The sequence below is a fragment of the Lacerta agilis genome, chromosome 5 (genome assembly GCF_009819535.1).
Source record: "Lacerta agilis isolate rLacAgi1 chromosome 5, rLacAgi1.pri, whole genome shotgun sequence".
In the NCBI taxonomy this organism is placed as follows: Eukaryota; Metazoa; Chordata; class Lepidosauria; order Squamata; family Lacertidae; genus Lacerta; species Lacerta agilis.
In genome coordinates this window covers 33,279,669-33,291,078 of record NC_046316.1, presented here as the reverse complement: position 1 = coordinate 33,291,078, position 11,410 = coordinate 33,279,669, and the positions used below count along the sequence as shown (strand labels likewise).

The 11,410-nt window shown below is 42.3% G+C and overlaps 1 protein-coding gene across 1 annotated transcript; it reads left to right on the top strand.

Annotated features, from left to right (window-relative positions):
- Positions 1 to 275: 275 nt before the first annotated feature.
- ANKRD1 (ankyrin repeat domain 1) lies at positions 276 to 10,565 on the top strand. Its single transcript, XM_033149237.1, has 9 exons — positions 276 to 419; positions 3,603 to 3,782; positions 6,020 to 6,157; positions 6,251 to 6,358; positions 7,190 to 7,288; positions 7,606 to 7,704; positions 7,875 to 7,973; positions 8,949 to 9,047; positions 9,542 to 10,565. Exons 1-9 carry the CDS (start codon positions 393 to 395, stop codon positions 9,650 to 9,652), a joined length of 960 nt encoding a protein of 319 aa, XP_033005128.1. The 5' UTR covers positions 276 to 392; the 3' UTR covers positions 9,653 to 10,565.
- The last annotated feature ends 845 nt before the right edge of the window (positions 10,566 to 11,410 follow it).

Genomic DNA, 11,410 nt, shown 5'->3' with positions numbered 1-11,410 from the left:
GCTAGCATTGCTGAGCTATGTTGTCATTTGCGAATGGAATGAAGCTCTTGCGTTTCACAGTGATTCACATATGCAGTACTGTTACACTGCAAGACTCATCCCTTTCCCCCCTCCCTCCCTCCCCTTGACACTAGATCTGGCTAGTTAACATGCCTGGAATGAGAAAGCACCTATCTCGGAGCTGGCGGGGCTGAGGGCGTACTCGGATTCCCAGGTTGGAAGATTATCTCACTCCAAAGAAGTTCTTCCAGCAATATATAAACTAAACTAGATTGGCGTTATCTCAGTAAAGCTGCCTTGGGTGGAGGAGGCATCCATTCTTAAAGGAGTACCACACACACACACACACACAGAGAGGGAGCACTATTGTTCTTTGATAAGCAGCAGCAACTATGATGATGCTGAGAGTGGAAGAGCTGGTAGGTACAAAACTCACCTTTCGTAATAACTGCTAAGTTAAGGTTTGAACTGTGTCCACTTTAATTGTGTGCAGGGTATTACATTCTTCTGCAAATTGTCTCTTATTAATGCGGTGACTTATATCACTACGAAAAGCTTGGTTGTTCTTTTGGTGGTAGTTTTAACTCATGCCATGCATGATGAGTTGAGCGGATTGTGCTGGGATGCAATTTGCCCAGGTGAGTTTGTGTGGTGGTTAAGAGCATGAGCAAAGAGCTGAAAATCCGCCCAATTCAAATCTCAACAGAGCTGTGGGCTTGCCTGGTGGCTTCAGGCAGGCTGGTATCTCATGTTCTCAAGCCTTTATTGCATTATATCACGAGGTAAATAATGTTGGAAGTATTAATGAAATACTAAGCATCTTTGCTGAAGAAAATGGTCTAACTTTAGGGTAGTCCCAGAGTGTATAAATCGGATTATGTGCTGTAAATCATTATGCATGTAAGGAAGAAGGAGGTGGTCCTACCCTAGGAGATATAAGGGACTCTTAAAGAAAAAAACAAAATAATGGAAGGAAGGAATATCTGCTTTTTTGTCTTATTTTGATCCAATGGGACCTTCAAGGTGGTTCAAAACAAAATGTAACTATTATCTGTGCTGGGAACAGGGATGGATTGCAGCTCCTAATCTGATAAATTACATGTGATTCAGCTCTTGCCAGCTGCATCCGAATTAGCATCTAGGTAAAGAAACTCGTGAGCATGTTTCCAGCTATGTTTGCGCTGTGCCAAGCACGCAAGCTGGACTCAGAAGTAATTGGGAACAATTCCGGGCAGGATAATAAAGAGCCAAAAGGAGCTGAGTGGCTTAATGGGCCTCTTCTCACCTCTGATGTTTATAACTGCGATTGATGACAGGGATTAGTAATGAAAGTAAGCAAGCACAAGGCAGGATTCTTCTGGACTTGCGGCTTGCATGAAAGGGTCCAATGAGTGCATTTCCTAGCATTATTGTATCCGCTTCACCCAGGAGTTGCCCAGTCTGTCAAGTAAAAGAGACATTTACTGAGTTCACTACTTTGCTAGAGGGGATGTTTGTCAAGCCGTTCTTGCCAGATGCGATAATGCTTGTTGAACGCTCCAGTGACTTAAGTCAATGAAAACTGATCAAGGCTGCTATCCCAGACACAAGTATCTCACAGCAAGTCAGATCAGTGGCTTACTTCTGAGTAGACATGCCTAGGATTGAACTGTTAAGAATTCGATCCCTGGAAGGGTTGGATCAGATTCTCAAATAAAAGTGCATTCCTAACAAATAAATACATCTAAGCAAGAAGTTTGGAAACGAAATGCGTCTGGATCTAAAGAACCACTCCATTTATTTTGTGCATGTAAAGGACCTTTGGACTTGTGCTTTTTGACAGCAGGTGCCCACACTACACGAGGAATTTCAGAATCAGATGGCATAGAGGTCTGCCAGTTAATTGTGGTGGGGGAAAGATAATTTTTTTAAAAAACCCATTGAGTTTAAGTAAGCTCTTGGGCACTCTCCTGTTGGCTCTCAGAATCCCAGTTACCATCCCCAATCCAGCTAACGTTAGTCAGGAATAACATACATTAGTCATACGCATCTAACTTGCTTCCTTGATTTCAGTGAGATGTAGTCGCAACTATCTTTAGCTTGCTCCAATGCATGCATTGTACTGCCTGATTACAGCACACTTCCAACAGGGAAAGAAAAACACTTGATTTTAAATGTGATGTACAGAATGCCTGAGGCCACAGATTTAGTTCGTTATTTCTAACAGACAGGAGGAATTTTGTACCTGGACATGCGTACTGCTGCGTCCATGTATGACATTTGTATAGCATTTGTCCACCATGGAGAATTCCATTTTAAACTTACTCACTTCTCAGTCTATTTGTTTCCAAGGGCCCAGTTATCAGATGGTTACAAGATGGTTCCAATCAATATGTGAAATTCAGCCCATCATTCACTGCTTCTGGGCCTTTGACGTCCTTTTAGAGTTGCCAGGTCAACAATGCTTCAGTGACAGGAGATGGCACAGCCAAGACAATTCTCCTGACTGGCCTTAAGCCTTAGGATCAAGGAAAGCCCTCCAGAGGTTTCCATCAGCCCCAACCAGTACAACCAGGGATAACTGTACATTGTACAATGATAATTCTATCTGAGGTGACTGCATAGTAGGTGATAATGTTTAGGTCCAAAACATCGGACGGGTACCAGGTTGGCTAGCCCTACTTTAGACTTAGCAACCCAATGCACCCTTGGACCACAGCCCCGCCTCCAACTCTCCTTTTGCCTGCCCATTTCCTTCCTCTGTGGAGTTCACAGACCCTCCTACCCCTAAGCCCAAATATGTGGCTTTACCCAGTTTTACTTTCCCCTGGATTTCTCCATTCTCCCACCTGCAAGCCTAAAATGCCCATCCCATCCTCAAGTCTTTATTTTTCAGACCACTGTCTCGTTGGGCCACTTACTTCAGTAACCTTGTCTTTTGATGTCCTCCCTCTCATTCCTGTCTTCCTGCCCCAAATGGCAGAGAGCTCATTGTGCCATAAGCTAAAGATAACCCAAGCTGCCTGCTTCAGCTCCCTTATTTCATTCTTCTCCAGCCTGGTTGCTGGACTCCAGATGTCACCACCCTTGACCTTTGGCCATGCTGGCTGAGGATGATTAGAGTTGGAGTCCAGCAAGGTCTGGAGGGCACCAGGTTGGGGGTGGCTGACTCATTTCCTCAGGCCCTTTCCTCAAGCCTCACCTCTTTTTCTTTCGGATCAACTTCCTACTTTGCACCCTTTCTTCAACCTCCTCCTTGCCTCTGACCTTCATGCTTCTTATCTCTCCTGAATATATCTTTCCCTCCACCAACATACCTTACAAAGCAGTCTCTGGGTCATGCGAGGGGTGTTAAATTGACAGCTTTCCTTTCCAGATGCTGGGCTATGCACATTTCTACCTGTTCCCTGAGCATTTGGAATCAGATGAACAACGTTCAGTGCCATGATTTCAACTCGCCCCTTGTTTTCTGAAAAGGCACCCTGTCTTTGAGCCATCATTTTCACCTCAGTTTCCTCGGTATTTCTCGAGGGCTGCCTGACCTGTCCTCATGTGTTAGCTCTGCTTCTCAATCTGTCAGAAAGCAAGACGTTGACACGCTTGAACCATTGTTCCTTTGACAGGTGACAGGCAAAAAGGCAGACGGTAGAGAGACGGGAGATTTCCTCCCAGAGGACTTCAAAAATGGAGAGTATGAAGCTGCTGTAAGGTTAGAGAAACAAGAGGACCTGAAGACCCTCACAGACCACTCACTGGCACGACACAATCTGACCTACAAAGAAGAGAAAGCACTAGAAGCTGAGGTAAAATTTTGTGTTTCTTGTGTATCTTTTTGCACTTCTGGAGCTCTGAAGTTTTGAATTCCTGTGGTCTGCCCTCTAACTAAGAAGGAAGTTTACAAAAATAGAAAGGTCCTGATAGATGTACATTGGAAACCAGTAGAAAGATTCCCACCCCCAACCCCCAGGGTCTTGTTACATTGCCAATATGTTATTAACCAGGACTCAACATATCCTAATTATAACTAGAAAACCAGGAATGAGAGGAAATTAGAAGGGATAGGCCACAACTCCCTAGGGAATACACCTGTTTTACATTTTAAAAAAATCCATGCTCTACATACAAAAGTATATTCAGCTAAGCGTGTAACAAACTACAGGATTTGGGGAAAGGTGTCTCTGAAAATCTGGGAAATGGCTACCAGTTATGGCTGAAAGCCATGGATTAGATGGACCATTAGCCAGAGACAAACCAAGACATTTTGGCATTTGAGGCAAAAAGTAATCTCAAGTCTCCAGGCAGATGACTCTCCTCTTCAATGGAGATGCTGGGGATTAGGGATGGACAAATCTGTTAATTTCGTTTTCTCATTTCCCCACATTTTTTCTGCATCAATTTGTGATTTATATATTTTTAAATAATGTTCTCATAAAAATTTATCACTTTAATGTAAATGTCTACTATACATATACTTTCATGCAGTTTTGCCTGCTATACATACCCCCCCCCTAAAAAAACAGAATGCATTTTATGTGATTTTAAGGAAAATATGAATTTCTATGCAAACTTTGTCTTAATATATGAATTTACAAAAGAACTGCAGCAAAAATTCAGAGAAGTACAATTTTGTAAAGATAGCTTGTGTTTTGGTTTTGCACATAGGCCAGTTTGCATTAAAATGTGAACCAAATTTCTCACCCCTCTCAGCTGAGACAATTCACACTGAGACTTTCTGCATGCAAAGAATGTGTTACCCCATCCCTCACATGTTGGAACATCTGGGCTTTCCTCCTTAAAAACATTTTTGCCTTCCGTTTAGAAGATATGGTCATCTGTAATTGTTTGGTTCAATGCCCACAGAATTTTGTCCATCATTTCAAAGCATGGCAACATTATTAAAATCTTCCTCAATGAGAACAAAAATTTAAGGTGGGCAATAAAAATAAGATTCCACCAGCCCTCCCTCAAAGATACATGAAAATAGGAAAGACATTACTGGAATTTAAATCCACAGACTTTTCCTTTGAAGTAACAGATTATTGTGAGCTGGTGATTTTACAGCTTCCCTGGCGATGGATTATTCAAATGAAGAATTACAGAATAGTGTTAAGTTTAAGGGGATCCAAATTCTACATGGATTTTAAAGGGTTTTGAATCAACCGCCCCTTCCCCAGCCCAACACACTTTTTGCAATGAAGGTTCAACTTGAAACTTGATCAAGAATCACTCCAAAAAGGAGATAGGGTGAATCTGCCAGAGCAAGAATCATTCTACATTTGGGGGATAAATTATGTCACTCATTAGCAACTTGTTCTGTGAAAAGCAAGTTGGGTTGTTACTCTATATTAAAGATGTAGCCTGTGCTCTAAATACAGGCTGACACATATTTATAAATAGAATAAATTCTAAGGAACATGTGACCCTATGTTATGTCTGGATGGTTCCTTAATCACTTATCCGTCTTACATTTAAATAACTAGTAGCATTTTTTTCAGCAGGATTTCAAGTGGTATCTTTAAATTTGAATTGTTGTATTGACATAACCTCCTGTGGTATTAGAAGCTGAAGTAACGCCTTTTCTGATTATTTTAACTGTTGAAAGGGATCCCAGAGATTGTATGTTGAAGCTAATGTTATTGTTCCTCATATTGCTCTAATTTCTTGGCAGTCACTCACAATGGCTACTTCCAGTGCCCTTTTCCCTAGAAAGACGTGCCGGAACTCACCATGAACAGTTCCCTTGTTCTCTTAGAATGGCAATAGCGCCCACCTAAGAGGTGCCGGAACTAAGCTCCATTGAGTTCTGGCTGAAAAAAAGCCCTGGCTATTTCCACCATTAGAGGCCGTATGACTCTGAATATGAGTTGCAGAGATTCACAAATGGGAGCAGGACATTTACACTCAGTTCCTGCTTGCAGGCTTTCCATAGGCATTTGGTTGGCCACTGTGAGAACAGGATGCTGGAGTAGATAAAACAGCTGTCTGGTCCAGGAGGGATCTTCTCATGTTCTTATTTGCTTTTGTTGTTGTTGTTGTTCAGATCAAGAAAAAGAAATTAGAGGCGAGACCAAAACTTGAGAGCTTGGAAGATCTTGAAAAAATCATTCAGCTGAAGAAAAGGAAAAAATTCAAGAAGGTGAAAGTGCCTGTTGTAAAGGAGCCTGAGCAAGAAGTTATAGTAAGTTCAGGGGGCAAAACAAGTCTTCTCTGCTGTCTTTATTGGGTTCCCCCACACGGAACTGAACTAACGCTTATTTCTGCTCTCCATCAGACTGAACCCGTGGATGTTCCAACATTTTTAAAGGCTGCACTGGAGAACAAGATGCCAATAATTGAAAAATACCTGGCAGATAAAGGAGATCCAAACGTTTGCGATGAAGTATGATTTGTTCATCAATTTCTGTCCCAAATCTCCTGTAAGGTGCACATCTTTGATCTTAGCTTTAACAGTCATGGCTTTCCCGAAGGATCCTGGGAGTTGTTGTTTGATGAGGGTAGAGAAGGTTCTCTCTCTTTAAAGAGCCTGATCTCTCCCTAACCACTGCTGTTTCCTGATCTCCCTAGGGGGAATGACTCTCAAACCAGTTTTTAGAGGTTTTTATGTCCTCCTTAAAAATTGTATCTTAAGGTTAAATTTAAAAACAACCACCACTCTGTTAGTGTTACCTTATGAAGTAGATACACTTTTCATGAACTCCCAAGACAGGAGAACATTGTTTCTTTAAATGGGCATTCAAGCAATATCAAAAATCTATTTCCTTGTGCTTTTTGGCGTGTTTTATCTTCACGAATTTATGCTGTTTAAATTGTACAGCTAAGAGAGCCTACTGTTACTGAAGGGTGGCTTATAAACTGACAAAACTAAACAAGTACAGTACATAAATGCCATACGGGGCTGTTGTTAACACAGACTGAAATTATGATTTATCTGGCATTGTATACATATATCTGTACATGACACCATACATGGTAATGAAAGAGAAGGCCTTGCCTTCAGGAGCTTCATTTAAATGAGGGGGAGGGGAGTTTAGCGAGGCACGAAGGAAATGAAAAACTTTACATGTGCATGTCTTGTTTTGGTAAGGGCGAGACTGGCAGGGTGAATTTATGTGTGAAGCGTTTCGAATATTCAACTTGCGAAGGGTTGTATGATTTATTTCAAAGCCATGCAGGTTAAAATTGACCACACTATGACTATTCCATTTGACAGTACAAGCGCACAGCCTTGCACAGAGCATGCTCAGAAGGGCACCTGGCAGTTGTGGAGAAGTTAGTAGAAGCAGGAGCCAACCTTGAATTCCAGGATATGGTAAGTGCTCATTGGATACATGCAGAGTTCCTTGGGGTGGTTCACAGAGACACGTGTTCGCTACTCATCCACTGTAACAATCAGTAAGCCATGCCTAGCTTGTTGCACATGGAACCACTATTACCTCCTGCTATCTCAAACACAAGGCTTTTCTTTTCAATAATTTATTTTCCAGTGTAATAAAACATTTATCAACAATAACTGGGTCCAAGTCTAGTGGCCAAGACTCACCAGGACATGAGTAATTAGGTGCTGAAAACTCACCATTATATGTGAACCAGTTGACAAATATTTATTATTATTTTCCTCTGGCGTAGCTTGAATCCACAGCTATTCATTGGACCTGCCGTGGGGGCAATGTGGAAATCCTGAAGTACTTGCTGAACAAAGGAATAAACAGGAATGCTAGAGATAAGGTAAGCTATTATTTCCGTTTGAAAAACTGAGGTGGGAAAAAGTTAAAAGTGGATTTGTGAGCTGTTTGTACAAGAGGCCCTTTTAGATCCAAGCTTCTTGTTTCTCACCTTAGAATGCCTTGCCTTGCTTCTGTTGATTATGCCTCTCCCTGCCCTTCCTTTTCTACCAGCTGCTCAGCAGTCCTCTACACGTGGCTGTAAGGACAGGTCAGTACGAATGCGGGGAGCACCTCATCGCCTGTGAAGCAGATCTCAATGCCAAAGACAGGGTAAGTGCATTCCAGATGTGTGAGCTAGGCTGTAAATTCCACCATCCCTATTAGTTATGCAAGCTGGGGCTAAAGGGATCTGGCAGCCCCAGCAACATCTGGGTGGTGGTGGTGGTCAAAGGTTATCCTTTTAGCTGAAGGTCCATTTCCATGGGGCATTCTTTTTCCATATGACATTCTTATTAGGGCAAGCCATATCAAACAACACTCCCATGCAGTAGAAGGGAAAGTGGATGTACAAGCCTTTCCCCCAAGGCTACATGTACAGGATAGCTAAGCAGCAAGTCACAATGCTGCTCAGAGAAGATGCCAATGGGTACTACATGGGTCCAGCTCTGAGGCCCTTCTAGCAGTTCCCTCACTGTGAGAAGGGAACCAGGGAGAGGGCCTTCTCAGTAGTGGAACCCACCCTGTGGAACACCCTCCCACCAGATGTCAAACAGATAAACAACTACATGACTTTCCAAAGACATTTGAAGGCAGCCCTGTATTGGGAAGTTTTCAATGTCTAATGTTGGAAGCTGCCCAGAGTGGCTGGGGCAACCCAGTCAGATGGGTGGGGTACAGCATGCTGGTCTGTTTTCAAGGAATGTGCATTATTGCAGGAATGAGGGCCTGTAGCCCTATTGTCTCCGAAATCCACCAACCCCAGCGAGCATAAGCAATAGTGAGGGATGATGGAGGTGCAATGACTTCTGCAGTTTACAGGCTCCCCATTGCTCAGTTAGTGTCTTTAGGGCGGTAAAATAGCAGGTGATTGTGATCTCTAAAGGAAACTTCAGGGAGAGAATAGCAACAGTACTTAACATTCCTTTGAACCACCCATTTCAACTCAGCTTCACAACAGCACACTTAAATAATAATCATTATCACTATTGGGTGTAAGATGATGGTGTATTTTATTGAGTGCTTTCACTGTTACGCCAGTAGAGTCCCCAAAGCTCATCATATTCATTTTTGTTTCCTCTGTTCTAGGAAGGAGATAGTCCTATGCACGACGCAGTGAGACTGAATCGTTATAAAATGATTCGACTCCTGATCATGTATGGTGCCAACCTCAACATGAAGAATGCAGTAAGTATTCCCTAACCCTTTGCTGTTTTCCTAAGTAAGCCATGTTGAGTTTATAAAGAAAACCAGGGCACTAGTTACTAAAATAAAAACACCAAGACGACTGCAGTAGGATTCGATTGCATCTAACTTTTGCTGGTTTCCACGTTCGTAGATTTTGCTGTCCACATTCACTTTCTAGTCTCAAACATTTGTGCTAGCAAATTGTCTGGTTGTGAGGAATAGGTGCAATTGGGCAAGAAAGATGCACTTGTTGAATGGAATTAAGTGTGTGTGGGGATGCACATTCATTGCCCATGCACCACCCTCAAAGTTGACATGCACCCGGAAAGACACTTTTGATGCATTTGTCACTTCAAAGAGGCGTAAACAGTCATTATTCAGACAGCTTCCCACTACCACAACTGCAGAAAGCTAAGTCACAGAAACAGAGGAGAGCAATGATGACATTTCAAGGGTGTAAAAATTAATGCCATTTCCCTAACTTTCCTCCACAGGAAGGGAAAACTCCAATGGATCTTGTTCTGCAGTGGCAAAATGGCACCAAAGAAATATTCAACAGCCTGAAGGCGAACTCTTACAAGAGCTCCCCTATAGACACATTCTGAAGACTCAAAACGTCAATGGACTGGACAGTTTCCTTGCAAAAAGCAAGATATCACCAATGTGAAGAGCAGTAGCATTATAAATGCCGCCACCTTCATAGAATACAAGCATTTTGTCTTGCTGCCTTTGCTAAAGCCACAAGGAACCAAAAGGGGGTCCTGAAATACTTCAAAGGCAGTTTCAAGTGTTGAGACGCCGCTGATTTCAAGCTGGTTTATTTATTTCTATTCCATCATTTCTCCCAGAGTGTTTCTTTGCCGATATTTTCAATAAGTCATGTTGGTACTGCTGTTCTATAGAAAAAGACCATCCTACTAATGTGGTAATCTGAACCAGTCAGGAGCTTTAAAAAACACACAAGCCAACAGGCTTTCATAGCCTGTTAGTAGTGCTTCCCATTAAACCCTCTTTCGATAGGCAGCATTTGTTATTGTCACCCGTTTCTGCTGAATTGCTATTGTCAGAGCAAGCTGTTAAAAAAGCAAAGATCAGAGGGTTGGAGAACAGTAGTGAGAAAGGGGAAAGCAAAGTGGAATAATAATAAAAAAGGAAGGGCTCTGCTCTTCTGTGGAAGTTTTTAATTCAGGCTACCTGAACTACACAAGAGGCAGCCAACATGGCACTGTCCTGGTGTTGTGGGATTAAACCTCCCTACCAACCCCATCGACTGGCCATGCTGGCTGGGGCTGGTGGGAATTGGGAGTCTAGGAACCTCTAGAGGCCGCCATATTGGCTACCTCTAAACTGCAGCGTTCAAGACAGGAAGTTGGGCAGACGAGGAGGACGGAATCCAAAGATGAAGAGGGAAAGTTGCCATTACTGTCGAAGCTCGATATTGTTAACAAATGGTAGTGTATATTTGTATGGCTTTTATGTACATTTTGTATTAAACGCTATTTAAACGTTTTAAAAGAAGCAACAGAACCGCTCGCTTTTTTCTTCAATTGAAGATGTTAAGAGGCATAGAAGATGCTGGAGATAACGAGTCACGGGGAAAAGAAAGTACACCCTCTTTGAATTCTGTGGACATAATAACAACAATCTGTTCCTTAGCAGCTCTTAAAATTAGGTAAATACAACCTCAGATTAACATATTACAGCACGATTTATTCAACAAAAATCAAGCTAAACTGTCCTAATGTAAAACTACAGAATTCAAAGAGGGTGTACTTTCCTCTCCCCACTCCCTCACTATATTTAAGGGTCTGGTGACTTCCGTTTCAGTGTATCTGAAGAAGTGTGCATGCACACGAAAGCTCATACCAAGAACAAACTTAGTTGGTCTCTAAGGTGCTACTGGAATGAATTTTTTATTTTATTTTGTATTTCCTTTTCCCATTTGTGTGTGTGTGTGCACACACACACGTATGTTTCAACCAAGACAAAAAAATGGTTACCATCTTCTTTGTTAGCAGGAGCCCTGAAAGTTATTAACTCTGAGGCAGGGGAAAAATCTTTAAAGGCCACATTTCTCAATGATTTGAAGGGTACTAAGACAGCCCTATCCCAAACCATTCCCATTGTCTAGCTCAGGTCCGGATTCTACAGAAACCTACCACCAGACCATTTTATAACCGATAAAGCTCAAGTAGCATCTTAGTTGAATTAAAGGAGGAAAAGTCAGTGGCAAGAGGACACACACACTCTGCAGAGTAAACATTTCTGAATGATTCTTAAGTTTACTCAAGAGATCAAAGCCAAGCCCAATCAGTTCTGCCAAGGCAAGAGTTTCAGGCGGCGACGCACGCCAGTTGCAAAAT